The following is a 21713-nucleotide window of genomic DNA, read 5'->3' on the forward strand; positions in this document are numbered from 1 at the left end:
AACTGAGCAGCAGAGAAATGCAGAGGCACTGGCTTCAGGAAACGGCTGTGGGCAGTGGTGGGTGGGGGGGTTGAGAAGGGGAAATAATGGGTAAAGGAAAGATCCAGGTGGAAGGGGCTGAAGCCAGGCCAGTGGCTTGGGGGTCTCACATGGACTCCGTGCTTCAGCGGGACTCCAGCAGAGTGAAGGTGGGAGTATACAAGCTCATTCTTTGTTGCTCCAGATGACAGGCCAAGACCCATGGCCAGAGTCACAGGGAGGCAGATACAGCTCAATACAGAGGAAGTTTTGAGCAACACAATGGGACAGATAACTTCATTAGAGTGAGCTTTCTGTCACTGGACATATTCAGTTGGAGACTGCAAGAGCGTTGGTCATAGGTGGCACAGATGGACTCCCTGAACTTCCAGAGTTCCTCTTCACTGGGATTTGAAGAGTCTGTGGGGACAAACCAACACTGTGGAGGGGAGCACAACTGCTCACGTAACACCGTCTTCAATGAGGGTGACTTCAGGCTCACGAGTAGTCCTTGGGGCATCAACTCAAAGGGAAGGTGGGCAGGGATAAGAAGCAAAGGGAAGGGGGTTGATGGCCTGTGCCTTTGCTCAATGTAGAAATATCCTGATGGAACCTCTCCTAAAGAAATGGCCACAGTCACACTCTGCACCCCTGAGCATAGATCTACCTCTTCTATGGACATGGAAGAGAGAGGGGCACACTCTCACTCCCCCAAGATTAGACTACCTTCTGCCATACAAGGGGGTTGAAGAGCATCTCAGGATTCTAAAGACAAACTAACAGCATGGGAAAATGGCAAAATGGCGGAGATTAAACATTCCCAGTGAGCTTCATTTTTTTTTTCTTTTAATAAATTTTTATTAATGGTAATGGGATGACATTAATAAATCAGGGTACATATATTCAAAGAAAACATGTCTAGGTTATTTTGTCATCAAATTATGTTGCAAACCCCTCGCCCAAAGTCAGATTGTCCTCCGCCACCCTCTATCTAGTTCTCTGTGCCCCTCCCCCTCCCCCTAACTCTCTCCCTCCCTCCCTCCCATGTCCTCCCTCCCCCCCCCACCCTTGGTAACCACCACACTCTTGTCCATGTCTCTTAGTCTCATTTTTATGTTCCACCAATGTATGGAATCATGTAGTTCTTGTTTTTTTCTGATTTACTTATTTCACTCCTTATAATGTTATCAAGATCCCACCATTTTGCTGTAAATGATCTGATGTCATCATTTCTTATGGCTGAGTAGTATTCCATAGTGTATATATGCCACATCTTCTTTATTCAGTCTTCTATTGAAGGGCTTTTTGGTTGTTTCCATGTCTTGGCCACTGTGAACAGTGCTGCAATGAACATGGGGCTACATGTGAGTGAGCTTCATTTTTAATTAAAACTATCATACTTCCAATACATGTGGAAGCTCTGCCAGGCGCGGGCAGCACTCATGCTGAGCTTACTTCTCAGAAAGCACAGGGGCCTGAACTGCCTGCCTGGGCCAGTGGACACTGGAGAGTTAGAGGAAGGAGGAAGCCCCGAGAGCACTTTCCACACAGAAAAAAAGAACTCTCCTTGTTCAAAAGTCCAAGGGCTTCTGAACCACGTGCTGATCTTCATAAGAGTAGAAAGCGATGTAAAAGAGAAATTTTAATTTATGCTAAAAAAAAAAATCTTAGGAGATAACATTCTAATGTTTCCCGGAAGCAGGTCAATTGTGGCATTCCACATTTCCTTTCAACGCAGGCAGCACCGGAGAGCCCACAGACAGGAAGCGGGGAGAAGACCCGTCCAAAGAGGTGTGCATCAGGTACACTCCAAAGTTCACCTGTGGACAGAACAGCAGCAACACGCTAGATTATTTTAGCAATCGGAATCACTTGTAACTAATAATGTTCAACTAAAATTAAGTCAGATATTTCAAGACATGTATTGGGACTTGGTATGTCCTGTCACTTAGTAAGATAACAGTGGAAAATAAGGAGAATCATCATTTCAGACACCAAAGATTCTCATTCTGATGTGTCCTTTCCCAATAGTCACCCCTACCTCTTTATTGATGGATCCATTCTTTTTCCTCCTTCCTGTCATCCCTGCATTTTCTGTGAGAACACGTGATGCCAGTTAAGTTCTCCAGATTCTCCAGAATAAAATGGAAGGTCCAAAATGAAGTCTGCTCAAGGTTTCCACCGATGCCAGCAAGCTAGTAACACTTCGGAGTATGTGACGAGCTACCAGATCTGTGCATTGCTGTGATAACAACAGCGGGTCATCCCCTCCCCATGTGCCAGGCCTCACTCAGAGTAGAAGGTGAGGCCGAATGAATTCTTCAAGATTTGTGCATGTGTGCGAAGAGTACACAGGAACTCTTTTTGCTATCTCTGTAATTTTTCTGTGAATCTAAAAATATTTCAAAATTTTAAAAAGTGATTTGTGCACATGAGAATTATAGTGATGCTTTGAAGTATCATAGTATGTGTGCCTACCCATCCCCTCTCCTAGCAACCCTCATGGGATGAGCTCAACGTCCACATGCCCCTGGTTGACACAGCCTGCCTCAGCGGAGCAGACAGACATGTTGGGATAACACTCAAGTGCAACACCTCTGAAGACCATATCTATCCTGAATCCACAGGGAGATGTGTCAATCAAATACTCTGAAACAAAACCCTGGTTTCAGAGAAACACAAGAAACAGTGCAGAACATTGTACCTGATTTCACCTGCCAATTTATTATTGGAGAGAGATTAAATATTTGCATTGTGTCAGTTAGTTTTCAAGAATTGCTCCATGCAAACTAACCACTTCCTTGACTTCCTGGAGTTCTTTGCAGACAAACAGTCTGCAAAGTGAGCCTGGAAATAAATCTTCCTTAAGAATCAGTCTGGCCTGACCTGTGGTGGCACAGTGGATAAAGCGTCGACCTGGAAATGCTGAGGTTGCCGGTTCGAAACCCTGGGCTTGCCTGGTCAAGGCACATATGGGAGTTGATGCTTCCAGCTCCTCCCCCCTTCTCTCTCTCTGTCTCTCTCTCTCTGCCTCTCTCTCTCCTCTCTAAAAATGAATAAATAAATAAAAAATTAAAAAAAAAAAAGAATCAGTCTGTGGCCCTGGCCAGTTGGCTCAGTGGTAGAGCGTTGGCCTGGTGTGTAGAAGTCCCGGGTTCGATTCCCGGCCGGGGCACACAGGAGAAGCGCCCATCTGCTTCTCCACCCCTCCCCTTCTCCTTCCTCTCTGTCTCTCTCTTCCTCTCCCGCAGCCGAGGCTCCATTGGAGCAAAGATGGCCCGGGCGCTGGGGATGGCTCCTTGGCCTCTGCCCCAGGCCCTAGAGTGGCTCTGGTCGCGGCAGAGCGACGCCCCGGAGGGGCAGAGCATCGCCCCCTGGTGGGTGTGCCGGGTGGATCCCGGTCGGGCGCGTGCGGGAGTCTGTCTGACTGTCTCTCCCGGTTTCTAGCTTCAGAAAAAAATACAAAAAAAAAAAAAAAGAATCAGTCTGTTAGAAGTTTAGCTTTTACAGGTATAATGTAAACTCCACAGAAAACAGGATTTAGTCCTTTTAACCCTCCAGAAGATGACTTACAAACTTAATGTAGTGAAATGTATTGACTGTTTCTATGCAGCTACTCTATCTGCCATAAGGCATTTTACTTTTCATGAGAGTTCTGCAGTGAAGAAAATAATATTTCAAAAATAGAACTGCTTTACTTATTTACTTCTTTTTATGCTCCATATATCTTCAACAAGATTTGAGGGCATCAAAAATAACATAATAAGAGTCCCACAAAAGTGAAGATACAGATGGAAAGGAAAGACAAGATGGTGCCACAGATGAAGTCAGAAACTTAAGAGTAGCCCATCAGCCTTTGAATGTTTCCCCGCTTCTCAAAATGGATCAGCACTGCCTGACCGGTGTGGTGCAGTGGATAGAGCATCCACCTGGCACACTGAGGTCCCAGGTTCAAACCCTGAGGTCGCCTGCTTGAGTGTAGGCTCATCCAGCTTGAGCGCAGGGTCGCCAGCTTGAACATGGGATCGTTGATATGATTCCACGGTCACTGGCTTGAACCCAAAGGTCGCTGGCTTGAACAAGAAGTCACTGGCTCAGCTGGAGCCCCTCAGTCAAGACACGTGTGAGAAAGCAATCAATGAACAACTAAAGTGCAGCAACTACGAGTTGATGCTTCTCATCTCATCTCTCTCCATTCCTCTCTTTCTCGCTAAAACAAACAAACAAGAAAACTTTGCACTATTAGGGTTATAGTTCTGGGATTAGATAACACACCAGGATCTTAAAATAGGGTACTACATTTTTCAGTCAGGCTTACCTTTCTTTCTCGATACTCAGAAAGCTTTTGGAAAACATCTTGGTTTCGTTGCCCCGTTTGCTGGTCAATGCAAATCATCTGGCACCGGTGACAAGGTCCCAAAACCTGGGAGGTGAGGATGGAAAAGACAGCACGGATATGAAAGTGACCAGCCTCCTACTCTGCAGGGAGGACTCTGGGTCCAGGAGGGTTTAGATTGTAAGAGGCCATCCCCCGGCCAATTCCCGACTCACACAGAAACACTCAGTACTAGACTCTTAGCTGTGAGGAGCCCAAGAGCGGCACCTGTCCACATGCCACTCGGGAATCATCCGAAAGGTTGCTGCTTTGGGGCTTGGCAGTGAAACAAGAGAGGCTGTGAATCTCAGATGGTCATTGGGCAGGTTGGGGGCCTCCAGGAAGAAAAGAATGAACTGACCAGGGACAAACTGGGAGAATTTAAACAGCCCAGACCCATCACTGAGTCTCCGTGAGGGAGTCACAGGAAAGAGCCTGAGTGTGTCCATGTCCTCTGACCCAGCAATTTCACAACTAGGAATTTAACCCAAAGAAAGAATCAGAAGTACAAACACAGACTCATGTACAAGGATATTTCTCTCACTATTCATAATAGAGAAAACCTAGTAATATCTTAAACATCAAATAGTATAGAAGAATGGTTAAGCCAACCATGCTACATCAATATAGCACATATCATCCAGGTTTTAATACTATTCTATAAAGGGCTTTAAATAAATTGTGAAATGTTTATCTTTACAACTGAAATAAGCAGGAAACAAAATTATGCGTATATTCATGAATATGTGTTTACATATATAGACACATGTACACCATACACACAACTACATAAAACACAGTATACAGCTTCTTAACAGGGGTCCTACTTCTATTCTGGATGGTCCATGAGCATGAATTGCTTATTTAGAAAGAAAATTCCCCATAAATGTTAACCTACAACAAGGAAGAAGGCAGCTCAGCAGTGACAAGATGCTTTGTTTATCTCACACAGAAAAGGTGCAAAAGCACTTAATCTTCTCATAACCATTTCCTCCTCTGCTCACACTGGGCAAGCACAAAGCAAGCCCTAAAATTAGAAACACCCAACTGAATCTGGATATGTCTTGGCCTCTACCTATCACTCGTGTTCTGGCTGTTGGGCATTCAGCCAGAGGACGTATAACCTCCTGTGGTATCAAAGTTAAGATTCCAGGCCTCATAAGCAGCTGGCTCTTAAAGGAGCTCTGCCTGGTATTTTTACCCTGGGATGCTCGGCAGCCAGTGACCTCGACAGGCCTTGTTTCCCCATCCAGCTCCTGAGCTGGATTTGATAAGGAGTCCAGATACTATTTCTGAGAGGCCAAGCCCAGGCCTGGCACTCAGTTGTGCTAAAGTGTGGACACTATCATTATGATAACATGAGAAACCCCAAAATAGTCAGTTTATACAACTGGCTAATAACACTACTAAATTAAAGTGATTTCATGTGCTCCTATAGAACTGGGCATATTCAGTGCAGATGACCCACCCCTCTGTCCCTAGCTATTCCTTACCTTTTCTCTCCATTCATTACCTCAACAATTACTGAGCACAGACTCTGGGCCAGGACTGTTCTAGGCCTTGGAGGTAGAACAGGGAACAAAACAGACTTGGTCCCCATCCCTGCAAGTTCTGAAGCAAGAAGCAGGTGTTGTGTGAAGCTTGACCATGTGGTGGGTCAGGAACATCGTTTCTAAGGAGATAACATCTGAGCTGAGACCATGACAGGAAGAGGGGACAGGCTGAAGAGCGTGGAGAGACTGGTGAAACAGGAGAAGGTGATGAGCTCAGGTCTGGGAGGTGGTTGGGGGGGTGCCTTATGCTCCCCTGGGGAGAGGGGCATCTCAGTGGCTTCGCCTCAACTGCAAGCTTCTCCCAGTACAATAAGAAGCTGGAGCATGGGAAGAAGGTGTAGCCGCATTGCAATGAAAGACTACTAGGCATGTGAGGTCCTCCGCCATGAACTTCAGACAGCTAAAAAGTCCAACAAGTTCAGCAAGACAAATTTCTCACAGACACAAGCATTCAAAGAAAACAGAGTTTAAGCCTAGATATGATGATGAGGTGGAGGTTGTGCTGAGCCCTCCGCCACCTGCATAGGGCACATTCTCTCTTCCTTAAATTCTATAAAACTGACTGCTGCCACCCTTGTGGAGAATAAGAGATGGGTCGTCCAAGGTGCGTTGCAGAATGAAGATGTCACACACGCTCCTGCTGAGGTTTTTGTAGACAAGAGTCAAAGATTAGGAGGATTCCCTCCTGCCACCATCCTGGCCTAGGATTCAGTCTCCATTAGCATCTCCTAAGGAAGGATAGCAAAGCTTCCCAGAACGCACCTGGAAATGCAGGGAACCAATTGAAACCTCATCCCATTTCTCTTCTTCGAAAGCACTTGTTCCATTGGTTATAATATTGGCACGGAAACGTGAGATGAGATCTTTCATTGGTAATAATTCCTCCTTTCCATTCTCACCACTGTTTAAGACATACCAAAAAGGGAAAAGAGGAGCAGTGGATAATTACACTGTTGTAATCATTCAATGTTTCTATAACTCAAAACCTGACTTCAACAGCTGTACTTTGGCCTGAGGTTTGGATGACCAGATCAAGCTTTTTCTGAGGCCAAGAGGCACCCACGTGTTAGACAGAGCTCAGTAATCTCCCTCGGGTTATGATCCCACATCTGGGGGGAGTCCCACAAGAGGCAGTGCAGAGGGTGAGTGGACCTTAGTTTAAGACATGAAGGATTTTGGACACCAGGTGCACAGAGGTCAAGTGAATGAGCTTCTGAGAAAACACCAATCTGCAAGGTGAGTCAGAAAGAGATATTTAAAAAGTGTCAAGCTTAATTACCAAGACATCACATTCTTTTGGGATACTAAAACATCATAAAGCAATATAGAGTATATTTGGGGGTTGATACTGATATCCCAACTTTCATTATGTTTGTAATGAAACTAGCATATGCTATTTTTTTATAATGTAAAAAAAACTAGCATATGCTATTTTTTTATACTTCGTATTAAGTTTTTGTTCACTGCCATTAGGTTCCGTGAAACGATTCTCTGCACCTGCATGCTCACCTTCCACCATGGGAGAAAGCACTAAAAGCATCTGGAAACCTAATGAAAGAGCGCACTGCTTTACCCCATTATGTCGGGTTTGAGAACAGGTGACACTATGGTGAGAGAAGTCAGGGCAGGGGAGACCTTTGGTGGGGTCGACTGCGTGGGGATGGAGGGAGCTTTCTGAGGTCCTAGGAATGTTCTCTACTTGATCTGGGTGGAGGTTACAGGGGCATGCACTTATAAAGTTCACTGAGCTGTGGACAATTTTTATACTTTATTGTACTACAACAAAAGTACTTTTAGCCCTGGCCGGTTGGCTCAGCGGTAGAGCTCCGGCCTAGCGTGCGGAGGACCCGGGGTTCGATTCCCGGCCAGGGCACACAGGAGAAGTGCCCATTTGCTTCTCCATCCCTCCGCCGCGCTTTCCTCTCTGTCTCTCTCTTCCCCTCCCGCAGCCAAGGCTCCATTGGAGCAAAGATGGCCCGGGCGCTGGGGATGGCTCTGTGGCCTCTGCCCCAGGCGCTAGAGTGGCTCTGGTCGCAACATGGCGACACCCAGGATGGGCAGAGCATCGCCCCCTGGTGGGCAGAGCGTCGCCTCTGGTGGGCGTGCCGGGTGGATCCCAGTCGGGCGCATGCGGGAGTCTGTCTGACTGTCTCTCCCAGTTTCCAGCTTCAGAAAAATGGAAAAGAAAAAAAAAAAAAAAAAGTACTTTTAGGCCCTGGCTGGTTGGGTCAGTGGTAGAGCGTTGGCCTGGTGTATGGAAGTCCCAAGTTTGATTTCTAGTCAGGACGCACAGGAGAAGCACCCATCTGCTTCTCCACCCTTCCCCCTCTCCTTCCTCTCTGTCTATCTCTTCCCCTCCCGCAGCCAAGACTCCACTGGAACAAAGTTGGCTCTGGTGCTGAGGACAGCTCCATGGCCTCCACCTCAGGTGCTAGAATGGTTCCAACTGCAACAAAGCAGTGCCCCAGATGGGCAGAGCATCGCCCCCTGGTGAGCATGCCAGGTGGATCCCTGTCGGGCACATGTGGGAGTCTGTCTGACTGCCTCCCCGCTTCTAACTTTGGAAAAATACAAAAAAAAAAAAACTTTTAAAATTGTGTAATCTTGGAGAAATCCTTGAGTGTGACTGGAATTTTACCCGGAGATGGAACTGACAGGCTCCGGGGAGGAAGGGACCGTAGCAGTATCCCAACGCCCTTCCCACAGTGAACGGGCGTAGAAAGCCGGGAGCCGGATGGCTAGGTCCAGCTGTCCCTCTCACTGTGCAACTGCCAGGACTATGAGGACTACAATTTCCTCACCTAAAATCCTGTGACTGTGGATTTACCCTCCAGGTTATAAAACTTCCTTCTGTGCTTCATAAAAGGAGGTTTTATGTCCAAAAGCTATAGTAGTCAACATGGATATGTCTGTGGCCAGCAAATTGGAAATCAGAACACAGAGATACACCAACCAGACCTCCAGGAACCCTCACCATGGATTAGCCATGGGACTGTTCCTTCTACCGTGGATCCCCTGTCCTACCTATCCCCGGGTGTCAGCCATGGGACTGTTCCTTCGACCGTGGATCCCCTGTCCTACCTATCCCCGGGTTGTCAGCCATGCACCAAACCAACTGGCTGGAAACGGGGTACCCTCCTGTGGGAACCAGGGTTGCAGCAGGCCTGTCTCCACCTCCTACCTTTCTACACCAAGAAAACTTCAGACCTGCTCTCACTGCACTCTAGGCACCTGAAGAGAAGAGAAGGGTCACTCAGTGCAGCTAAAACTCAGTGAACACCCAGGGACCAGGCAGCCATGTCACACTTCTGCCCCCAAGAAGGGTGAGCTGGGCCATGGCCGAAGGGAACAATGTTGTAGGTTTTTGCCAATGTCTATAAACAGGAACTACTACAGTTTATCTTTGTCACACTTATTAAAAACACTATGTGTATATCTGTGTGAGCGTGCACACAAATGCACAGGAGCCCGTGGCATGTGAGGGCTGCCCGGCGTGTGCACACCTGTCTGTCCTGTGGGCTAGGAGTGAGCAATCCAGCACTCACGTGACAATGATTTTCCCCCTATTGTGTGATGACCTTGGGACAGCAATTTCCTCTGAAAAACAGGAGGGTGAATGGACCAACCAAGACCCCTCATAGACCAGACGTCTTATGACTGCCGGGGCCCTGGAGAGAGTGCTGGGCGGGAGAGAACAGGCGTGTTAGCTCTGTCTAGAGATACAAGCAAATGATACTCAAAGTTACAACTTTAACAGCTCTCGTAACCACCCTTCTCTTCCTTCAAAAGCACTTTGGAAGTAGAGCAAGGCTCTCAGGAGACAGAAGACGGGGGAGAGCAGGCCATGTAATTAGATCAAGTTGGTGTTTATTCCATGAAAGCAAATGTTAAGAAATGAAATGATTAAAAAATGAGAATTGGGGTTTTCTACTAAGCATCTTGAGGGCATCAAGAAGGACACTGGAAGATAAAAGAGGACCCTCAGAAGGATTAATGAGAACTTACCTAAAGGGCTTTGTGATTTTGAGGTCTCAGTCTTATAATGAAGAGTCTGGACTTCATGACCCTAGGAACTTTTCTCCCCAGTCGAAGCCAGGCTCACTTGCCGGAGCAAGTAGTTACCCGTGTACGGTATTCCCGAGGTAAACAGAAAATAGTAAAGGATTTCTTACCTGGTGTTTAATTGCTGCTGGAGTTCCAAAACACTAGATCTGTTTACCAGCAGGTACTGGGCCTCGTTTACCAGAGAAAGAGTGGCTGTTGTGCCAGCAGATTGACCTAAAAGTGATGGAGTATTTAAAAGAAGAAATATTGAAACAACCTAAGAGTCTATTTATGGGTGACTGGATAAAGAAGATGCAGCACATACACATACAACAGAACACATGCATATCTATGTATATAATGGATATTCAGGGAATTAAATCATTATGGTATTGAGATTCCACTGACTTAATGTTTAAAAGGGTAATCTACAAGTTTTCATTTAAAATTGCTATATTCACACTTGAAACCGTGGCAACACAATAAATTAAAATTTTAAATTTAAAAAAATTACTAAAGCAATCTTCAGGAAAAAGAATGAAGCCAGAGGTATCACACTACCTGACTTCAAATATAGAGCCATGATAATCAAAACAGCATGGTAGTGGCAGAAAAACAGGCACACAGACCAATGGAACAGAATCGAGAGCCAAGAAATAAAACCATATATATATGGACAAATCATCTTTGACAAAGGAGCCAAAAACACACAATGGAGAAAAGAAAGCCTTTTCAATAAATGGTGCTGGGGAAATTGCAAAGCCACGTGCAAAAGAATGAAACTTGACTACAGTTTGTCTCCATGCACAAAAATTAATTCAAAATCCTTTAGGATCAAAGGCCTAAATATAAGATCTGAAACAATCAATGACATAGAAGAAAACATCGGTACTAAGCTCATAGACCTTGGCCTTAGAGAAGAATTTATGAATTGACCCCAAAGGCAATGGAAGTAATGGCAAAAATAAATGAATGGGACTCTTTCCAACTAAAAAGCTTCTTCACAGGAAAAGAAACTGACAACAATACAAATAGGCAGACAACTAAATGGGAGATTATATTTGCAAACAACAGCTCTGATAAGGGGTTAATATCCAAAATATATAAAGAACTCACAAAGCTCAGCAACAAACAAGCAAACAATCCAGTTCAAAAATGGGGAGAGGACCTGAACAGACACTTCTCCCAAGAGGACATACAAATGGCCAACAAATATATGAAAAGATGCTTGTCTTCACTAGCTATTAGAGAAATGCAAATCAAAACTACAATGAGATACCACTTCACAACTGTTAGATTAGCTATTATCAACAAGACAGGTAATAACAAGTGTTGGAGAGGCTGTGGAGATAAAGAAACCTTCATTCACTGCTAGTGGTAATGCAAATTAGTACAACCATTTTGGAAGAAAGTATGGTGGTTCCTCAAAAAATTAAGAATAGAATTACCATATAACTCAGCAATCCCCCTACTGGGTATCTACCCCCAAAACTTAAAAACATTAGTATGTAAAGACACATGCAGCCCCATGTTAATCACAGCATTATTCATAGTAGCCAAGACATGGAAACAACCCAAGTGTTTCTCGATAGAGGATTGTATAAAGATGTGGTACATATACACAAGAAATACTGTCTGACTGGGCGGTGGCGTAGTGGATGGAGCGTCGGACTGGGATGCAGAAGACCGAGGTTCAAGACCCCGAGGTCGCCAGCATGAGCAAGAGCTCATCTGGTTTGAGCAAAAGCTCACCAGCGTGAGCCTAAGGTCACTGGCTCAAGCAAGGGGTTGCTGGGTCCGGTGAAGGCCCACGGTCAAGGCATGTATGAGAAGGCAATCAATGAACAATTAAGGTGTTGTAATGCACAAAGAAAAACTAATGATTCATGCTTCTCATCTCTCCGTTCCTGTCTGTCTGTCCCTGTGTATCCCTCTCTCTGACTCTTTCTGTCTCTGTAAAAAAAAAAAAAAAATACTACTCAGCCATATGAAATGATGACGTGGTGCTAGAAGTTCTGGCCAGAGCAATCAGACAAGACAAAGAAATAAAAGGCATCCATATCAGAAAAGAAGAAGTAAAGGTATCACTTTTTGCAGATGATATGATCCTATACATCGAAAACCCAAAGACTCCACAAAAAGACTATTAGAAACAATAAACCAATACTGTAAGGTCACAGGATACAAAATTAATATACAAAAGTCTGTAGCCTTTCTATATGCCAACAATGAAATAATAGAAAACGAACTCAAAAAAATAATCCCCTTCACAATTGCAACAAAAAAAATAAAATACCTAGGAATAAACATAACAAAGAATGTAAAGGACCTATATAATGAAAACTACAAAGCATTGTTAAAGGAAATCAAAAAAGATATAATAAGATGGAAAATTATTCCTTGTTTTTAGATAGGAAGAATAAATATAATCAAAATGGCCATATTACCCGAAGCAATTTATAAATTTAATTCAATTCCCATCAAAATTCCTATGACATTTTTTAAAGAAATGGAACAAAAATCATCATATTTATATGGAACTATAAAAAACCCCGAATAGCCAAAGCAATCCTAAGGAAAAAGAATGAAGCTGGGGTCATTACAATACCTGACTTCAAACTATATTATAGAGCCACGACAATCAAAACAGAATGGTATTGGCAGAAAAATAGACACTCAGACCAATGGAACAGAATAGAAATTCCAGAAATAAAACCACATATTATGGTCAAATAATTTTTGATAAAGGGGCCAACAACACACAATAGAGAAAAGAAAGCCTCTTCAACAAATGGTGCTGGGAAAACTGAAAAGCCACATGCAGAAGAATGAAACTCGACTACAGTTTTTCCCCTTGTACTAAAATTAATTCAAAATGGATCAAAGACCTAAATATAAGACCTGAAACAATAAAGTACATAGAAGAAGACATAGGTACTAAACTCATGGACCTGGGTTTTAAAGAGCATTTTATGAATTTGACTCCAAAGGCAAGAGAAGTGAAGGCAAAGATAAATGAATGGGACTACATCAGACTAAAAAGTTTTTGCTCAGCAAGAGAAACTGATAACAAAATAAACAGACAGCCAACTAAATGGGAAATGATATTTTCAAACAACAGCTCAGATAAGGGCCTAATATCCAAAATATACAAAGAACTCATAAAACTCAACAAACAACAAACAAACATCCCAATAAAAAAAATGGGAAGAGGACATGAACAGACACTTCTCCCAGGAAGAAATACAAATGGCCAACAGATATATGAAATGCTCATCTTCATTAGTTATTAGAGAAATGCAAATCAAAACTACAATGAGATACCACCTCACACCTGTTAGATTAGCTATTATCAACAAGACAGGTAATAGCAAATGTTGGAGAGGATGTGGGGAAAAAGGAACCCTCATTCACTGTTGGTGGAAATGTAAAGTAGTACAACCATTATGGAAGAAAGTATGGTGGTTCCTCAAAAAACTGAAAATAGAACTACCTTATGACCCAGCAATCCCTCTACTGGGTATATACCCCCAAAACTCAGAAACATTGATACGTAAAGACACATGTAGCCCCATGTTCATTGCAGCATTGTTCACAGTGGCCAAGACATGGAAACAACAAAAAAGCCCTTCAATAGAAGACTGGATAAAGAAGATGTGGCACATATACACTATGCAATACTACTCAGCCATAAGAAATGATGACATCGGATCATTTACAACAAAACAGATGGACCTTGATAACATTATATGGAGTGAAATAAGTAAATCAGAAAAAACCAAGAACTACATGATTCCGTATATTGGTGGGACATAAAAACGAGACTAAGAGGCATGGACAAGAGTGTAGTGGTTACTGGGGTGAGGGAGGTGTGGGAGGGAAGGAGGGAGAGGGAGAGGGGGAGGGGGAGGGGGAGGGGCACAAAGAAAACTAGACAGAGGGTGACAGAGGACAATCTGACTTTGGGTGATGGGTATGCAACATAATTGAATGACAAGATAACCTGGACATCTTTTCTTTGAATAATATGTACCCTGATTTATTGATGTCAGTCACCCCATTAACATTAATAAAAATTTATTTATAAAAAAAAATCTGCAGCGTGGCAAACAAAAGCCCCATTCAAAACCCTTGGGTCTGTGCTGAGATAATAAAAGTCTCTATAGCTTGGGTGAATGATCCTCCTGTGGGTCAGATGGGTTCCAATTCTTCACTCTCCACAAAACTACCACACCTAATTAAGTTGTCAAGTGACATTATTAAAGTCATCTTAATGTTAGATCCCTGTGTCTCAGGAGAAAGTTTTGAGTGACAGTGGGTTAACCAAACTCCTTTCATCCTCAGGTCTTTATTCACTGAAATAAGGTTTTTCAGAAGAGAACCAATGCTGAGCACCAGCTCTCCTGGTCACAGGTGAGTTATTCATGAATATGGGAATTAATGATGCAGGGCTCAGCCATCTCATGAAAACATTGATTTTCAACATTTTCTCTATCTTTTGAAATTTATAATATGTTTGCTGCTTTGATTAACTATATTATTAAAAATTATGATGATTCAATCTAGAAAAAATTTGTAACACTTAACTCTTATGATCACAGTAAACTAAAAGTATTTATATGTTCCAATTTATATAGAATTTTACTTTCAGATAAATATGATAGGGTGATTAAGGATTTTCAAGCATAAAGTATATAACACTAACATTAAATACCATTAAAGAAGTGGAATGGAAATATAGGTAAAGATATAAAGGGAAGATATAAAATTTGTGACCATTAAATGACAGTTTGTATAGATATATAATGAATATTCTTGGGAATTGAATCACTATGGTATTGATATCCCACTGGCTAATGTTTAAAAGGATGACCTATGAATATTAATTTAAAATAACTCTATTTATAATATGCTAAGAATTGCATCCTTTTTTATTATTGAAACTATTTTCTTTGTTTTTTAATTTTGATTACATTTATTGTGATTATATTGGTTAATAAAATTATATAGGCTTTGGGTATACAGTTCTATATGATGTCATCTGTATATTGTATCATGTGTTCATTACCCAAAGTCAAATCTCCTTCTGTCACCATTTATCATCCCTTTACCCTCTTATACCTCCCCCACCCCCACTTCCCTCTGGCGATCACCATACTTTTGTCTATGTCTATGACTTTTTTTCCTTTGATTAATCCCTTCACCTTTTTCACTCAGTCCCCCAACCCTCTCCCCCCGACAGCTGTCAGTCTGTTCTCTGTATCTATGAGTCTGTTTCTATTTTGTCTGTTAGTCTATTTTTTTATTAGATTCCACATATAAGTGAAATCATCATGTACTTGTCTTTCTCTGACTGGCTTATTTCACTTAGCATAATACTCTCTAGGTCCACCCATGATGTCACAAAAGATAAGATTTCCTTCTTTTTTTATAGCCAAGTAGCATTCCATTGTGTAAATGTAACACAGTGTTTTATCCACTCATCTACTGATGCTTCCAAATCATGACTATTGTAAATAACACTGCGATGAACATAGGGGTGCATATATTCTTTCAAATCAGTGTTTTGGGTTTCTTTTGATATATTCCCAGAAGTGCAATTGCTGGGTTATAAAGCAGTTCTGTTTTTAATATTTTCAGGTAACCCCATACTGTTTTCCACAGTGGCTACACCAATCTGCATACTAACAACAGTGTACAAGAGTTCCCTTTTCTCTTCTTCTTAGTCAATACAACTGTTGACGTATTGATGATAGGCATCCGGACAGGTTTGAGGTGGTAGCTCATTGTGATTTTTATTTGCATTTTTCTGAGGATTAGTGATGTTGAGCATCTGGTCGTATGCCTATTGGCCATTTGTATGTCCTCTTTGGAAAAGTGTCTATTAAGGTCCTTTGCCCATTTTTAAATTGGATTTGTGTTGCTGTTGTTGTTTTGGTGTTGAGTTGTGTAAGACCTTTATAAGTTTTGGATATTAACTCTTTATCAGATGTTTCATTGGAGAATATGGTCTCCCACTCAGTGGGTTGTCTTTTCATTTAATTAATGGTTTCCTTTACTATGCAAAAACTTTTCAATCTGATGTAGTCCCATTTGTTTGTTGTTTTTTCGTTTGTTTCCCTTGCCCAAGAAGATATATCAGAAAAAAAATTTGCTATAAGAAATGTCCAAGATTTTACTGCCTAAGTTATCTTCTAGGATTTTTATGATTTGGGGTCTTACAATCAAGTCTTTAATTCATTTTGAGTTTATTTTATTTTTTATTTTTGTATTTTTCTGAAGTGGAAACGGGGAGAGACAGTCAGACTCCCGCATGCGCCCGACCGGGATCCACCCGGCACGCCCACTAGGGGCGAAGCTCTGCCCACCAGGGGGCGATGCTCTGCCCCTGGGGGGGGGGGGTCCGCTCTGCCGCGACCAGAACCACTCTAGCGCCTGGGGCAGAGGCCAAGGAGCCACCCCCAGCGCCCGGGCCATCTTTGCTCCAATGGAGCCTCGGCTGCGGGAGGGGAAGAGAGAGACAGAGAGGAAGGAGGGGGGGTGTGGAGAAGCAAATGGGCGCTTCTCCTATGTGCCCTGGCCGGGAATCGAACCCCGGGTCCCCCGCACGCCAGGCTGACACTCTACCGCTGAGCCAACCGGCCAGGGCCATTGAGTTTATTTTTAAGAACTCATGGTGTAAGAAGGTGGTCTAGTTTCATTTTTTTGCACATAACTGTCCAAATTTTTCAAAGGTCTTTCATGCAGGCGGCCAGGATTGCCCCTTCTCCTCTGACAAAGCCATTTAGCAATGAGAACATTTGGAAGAGGAGGGTCTGGAAAGTGATTCTCTTGAAGTATCCATTCCTGTGTATTCCAGGGTCTTCCAACCTGGTTTGGGGACAGCTCACTAGGCGTGGCCCAGCCAACCCTTTTCACCAGCACCTTGGATCAAGACAGCGATGGCATGGCCACATGTGGGAGATGGAGGCCAGGCCACAGGCCTGGACACGTTTGATATTTCCTTTTACTCTTTCTCCTCCCCTTTAATTAGCTTTAAAACTTTTATTATTTTAGTTTTAATTCCAGTTTGGTCCCAGGAGGAGGTGAATGTAACTTCTACCTATTCCACTACCATCTTGGATTCTCCTTTAAACTACTTTTTAAACTTTAGATGACAATATAAATGTCTTAGGAGGTAATGTAGCTTTAAATTTTTTTTCAAAGGTGTTTGAAAAAACACCAATGCAAAATGTTTGAAGACCTGTGACCTAGACCATCAGAGACCTCATCTCCATAAATGGCATCCTTCGGGTAAAACTATTCACTAGCTGACATTCTCTTATCCTGTATTGTGCAGGTGACAGCCTTCCCTCTGTGCCCATCTTTGCCTCACCCAGACCCCCATGTCCCACTAGGACAGTCACAGCCATATCCTGCCTAAACCCTTCTCTCCTTGCCCCAGATGCAGCCTCTATGCTAGGAGTGTCTTTCTAACACAAGCAGCATCTTGAAATCCCCAGCTTAGAATTTTTCAGTGAGTCCCCAACCACACGATGGTACATACAGACTCCTCAGCGCACATTCACCCCTCTGCCCAGCTCTGCCCCCTTACACTTCTAGCCACATCCAACCTTCCTAACCCTTCTCTGAGCCCATGAATGCCAAGCCCTGCCATGTTCCTCCCAAGTAACCTTCCTACCTCTCTCTGTCTGAAAAACTCCTACTCTCCTGTTAAGATGCAGCTTCCCTGAAGCCCTTTGTGCCTCCTTCCAGGTGTAGAGGATGCTTCCCCCACACCCATGCCCACTGCACATACCTTTACTATGGTGTTGCTGTCTGCTGGTGAGCCATTGACTCTAAACTGACATCCAGAAGGACCGTGACCATTGCTTAATTATCTCAGCCAGCCTCCCGAGGACCCAGATAAGCCCCAGGTAAACAGGAGGCATTATGAATAACTGCAATTTATTCAACACGATCATTCATAAGGGTAGCCCAGGTCCTGATGAATCCCACTCCTTGTGTGTCTCTACTCAGGAAGATGCCCACTTCTCTCTCCTGTTTAATCATGTCTCTAAGCTAACCCATGCCCAAACACCACCAGTTCACCTCCTCGATAAAATGAGCATAAGTTTACTCCCATTCTCCATCACGTAGCAACTCAAATTCTCTAATAGCTCATGACAAAAAAAAAAACCCGTCAGAACTTGTAAAAGTCTAAGTAGAATACATCCTTCGATTCCTTTCTCTAGCATACCTATTCAGGGATTCATAAGTTCACATGTGCGGGGCTCAAGACTCTGTTACTGGTTCTCCATATGATCAAAATTCTATTTGGGTTTACAAGCCAGTCTCTCTGAGAGCTAATCAGTAAGATGGTCATCCCTGCACAAACCAGTAATGTAGTAATGATTCATGCCTCCACACACCTAGTGTTCACTGAGCAACTACCATTTGCCAGGTAAGCACAGGAGATGCAGCACTGAACAGAGTAGACAAAGTCCCTGCCCTCACAGAGCTGACGATCTCATGCAGTGTAAAAGGCATGGCCTACAGCAGGGGTCCCCAAACTTTTTACACAGGGGGCCAGTTCATTGTCCCTCAGACCATTGGAGGGCCAGACTATAAAAAAAACTATGAACAAATCCCTATGCACACTGCACATACCTTATTTTAAAGTAAAAAAACAAAAAGGGAACAAATACAATATTTAAAATAAAGAACAAGTAAATTTAAATCAACAAACTGACCAGTATTTCAATGGGAACTATGCTCCTCTCACTAACCACCAATGAAAGAGGTGCCCCTTCCGGAAGTGCAGTGGGGAGGGGGGGAGGCGGATAAATGGCCTCAGGGGGCCGCATGTGGTCCGCAGGCCGTAGTTTGGGGACCCCTGGTCTACAGGATGGGAACAGTGGCACAGAGTAAAACAAAACAGGGAAGAGAGCTGGGGAAGTTCTGGGAAGGGCTTTGGTTCTATGGAGAGGAATCAGGCAAGGCCTCCCTTGAGAAGATAAAACTTCAGCAGACACCTGAAAATGACCTGGTCTTCCCCTATGACACTGTCAACTTTCAAAGTTCTTTCTTCTCTGCTATCTCGCTTCATCTTAAAAATATCTTATGGCAGGAAAACTGTCAAAGGTGCCAAAGTCTAAGACCTGAGGTCTATTGAAGTTGAGGCACCAAGGATTTGCCAAGGTCTCATGCTATCTGGAGATAGAGCCAAGACTAGAACCCAGGTTTCTTAGGACTTAGCAAGCTACAAAACAAAATTGTGCTTCTAAATATGCATGGCTGAGACAGAGTGTTGAACAGAAGCAAAGCAGCTTTCTGGGAGCCCACCCTAGCCTCTCAGGGTTCTACTGAAGACCACATATATGGGTCCTGCTGACCTGGGGCCACCAGGGTACCTTTCTGACAACAGCAGACCACCCCACTTTCTGTACATGAGCAAGCTGCACTGTGATAGATATATGAATTTACCAGAACTTCCAACTGCCCTTTTGTTGTTCCACCTGGCTGCCTGATCTCACCCTTACTTACTGGATAATCGCCCCTGAGGCAGAAAAGTTCCAGAAAGTTGATCAACTGCCCAAGGAGGAGCATTCCAGAGAGCTGAACTCCTAAAACCATAAAAGGGAACATACCAGAACTTTTGACTCAGTACCCCCTCAGGCTCTCCCAAGCCCTATAAAATTCGCCGCATAATCTGTAACCGGTGCTCTTCTCCCCAAGAAGTGCCAGGCAGGGTTCCTTTCTTCCTTTCAATAAAGCCTGTTACTCTGGTCTTTTCAGACTCCCATGGATTCCAACACCCTGTAACTCCACTTCATGTCTGACTTTGATATATGCAAAGGTAAGCCCGAGTTCCTGTGCCCTGAGAACCCATGTGAAATGTGATACCTTTGTCATGTTTCTTCTTCGCGTTTCTTTGGAAGTTCGAACTTTGTTTGATCAAATGACATGGGCGGCCCAAAAACTTTGACAACCAGCTTGAAATCTTTTCTCCACAATCATAAGTATTTACTCTTTAAAAAAAAAAAAAAAGAGGAATGGTGAATGTTGTATAGTATTTCTTTAAGTAATACTCTAAATGGCAAAGAAGTAATATTATAACATAATGTAATATAATATAAATCATTGAGCCCCCGGCTGGAAGGAAGCCTAAAGAGACAGACGCCCTTATGGAAAGCTGCAGGGAGAGCTCCGAGGCACAGGAAGAGCTGAGACCTGGGGCTTGTGCAAAGCTTTAGGACAGGGGTCCCCAAACTTTTTACACAGGGGGCCAGTTCACTGTCCCCTCAGACCATTGGAGGGCCGGACTATAAAAAAAACTATGAACAAATCCTTACACATACTGCACATATCTTATTTTAAAGTAAAAAAAAAAGGGAACAAATACAATATTTAAAATAAAGAACAAGTAAATTTAAATCAACAAACTGACCAGTATTTCAATGGGAACTATGGGCCTGCTTTTGGTTAATGAGATGGTCAATGTCCGGTTCCATATTTGTCACTGCTAGCCATAACAGGTGATATGACGCGCTTCCGGAGCCGTGATGCGTGCATCCCATGTCACCGGAAGTAGTCCTGTACGTGAGCCATGCTGCGCTTTGTGGCGCTGCCACATACAGTACTCCCGGAGCACAGGATGAGGATGGATCCTGTGCTCCTCTCACTGGCCACCAATGAAAGAGGTGCCCCTATCAGAGGTGCAGCGGGGACCGGATAAATGGCCTCAGGGGGCCGCATGTGGCCCGCGGGCTGTAGTTTGGGGACCCCTGCTTTAGGATCAGATTAAAGAATTTAGAAGTTCCTCTTGAAAGACCTTGTTTATATTAAACACAGCCACCGAGAAACACAAACCTTGGAATTTGAGACTTTCCAGAGCATTATTTTGCTTTAAGAAGCCCTTGCACCCAGACCTCTGTCAGTTTTTTATTATGGGCCTGATGGTACTATTTTCTCTCCCAGCCAGACCACATGGACTGACATGTTTGGTTTAGGGGGTGGGGGACCTACGCCTGTAAATTCCCAATGTAAGTACATTTATTGATCTGGTTTTAAAACTCTGTAATCTTCTATCATTTTTAAATAGAATTTAAAATTCTTTTAATCTGTACTTCACCAGAATTTATAAGGAAAAAAATTGCTAATAACTTACACGGGGATTATAAAACAGATATTATTGAAATCTATCTTATCCTTAATTTTTTTCTGAGAAAAATAGTTATCTTTTCTAGAAAGGGAAGAGATGAATAAGGCCTCATTTAGTAGTGCATTCTCTCTGGTGAGATTGCACCAAATTCCATTTTCACTATATTAAGCGCTTCTGGTTCTGAGCATAAGAACCCTACCCTCTAGCTATCTGTAAAGCTTTATTAACTGGAAAAATGGCATCCGTCGTAGATGCAGCTAAATGAAATGTCCAAACAGGGATGAGCCTAATGCATAACTGGAGGTACTCCTACATGGCTAATTTCTATGAGAAGATTTATAATAGTGACATGCAAAAATGTTTACCTAAGATTCACTGCCCTCTAACCTGTGGTGGCGCAGTGGATAAAGCGTCGACCTGGAAATGCTGAGGTCACCGGTTCGAAACCCTGGGCTTGCCTGGTCAAGGCACATATGGGAGTTGATGCTTCCTGCTCCTCCCCCCTTCTCTCTCTCTGTCTCTCCTCTCTCTCTCTCTCTCTCTCTGTCTCTTCCTCTCCTCTCTAAAATGAATAAATAAA

The 21713-nt window shown here is 43.4% G+C and overlaps 1 protein-coding gene across 1 annotated transcript in view; it reads right to left on the reverse strand.

The window, feature by feature from the left end:
* Positions 1 to 1111: 1111 nt before the first annotated feature.
* Positions 1112 to 21713, reverse strand: part of MOCOS (molybdenum cofactor sulfurase) — a 91836-nt gene continuing 71234 nt past the window's right edge. Inside the window, exons 11-15 of the mRNA XM_066247374.1 lie at positions 19876 to 20000; positions 10119 to 10224; positions 6709 to 6847; positions 4337 to 4441; positions 1112 to 1838 (exon numbers count right to left, since the gene is read on the reverse strand). Coding sequence (XP_066103471.1) covers positions 1722 to 1838; positions 4337 to 4441; positions 6709 to 6847; positions 10119 to 10224; positions 19876 to 20000 — 592 coding nt within the window. The 3' untranslated portion in view covers positions 1112 to 1721. The remainder of the gene's footprint in view (positions 1839 to 4336; positions 4442 to 6708; positions 6848 to 10118; positions 10225 to 19875; positions 20001 to 21713) is intronic.

Source organism: Saccopteryx bilineata, chromosome 11, assembly GCF_036850765.1.
Source record: "Saccopteryx bilineata isolate mSacBil1 chromosome 11, mSacBil1_pri_phased_curated, whole genome shotgun sequence".
NCBI lineage: Eukaryota > Metazoa > Chordata > Mammalia > Chiroptera > Emballonuridae > Saccopteryx > Saccopteryx bilineata.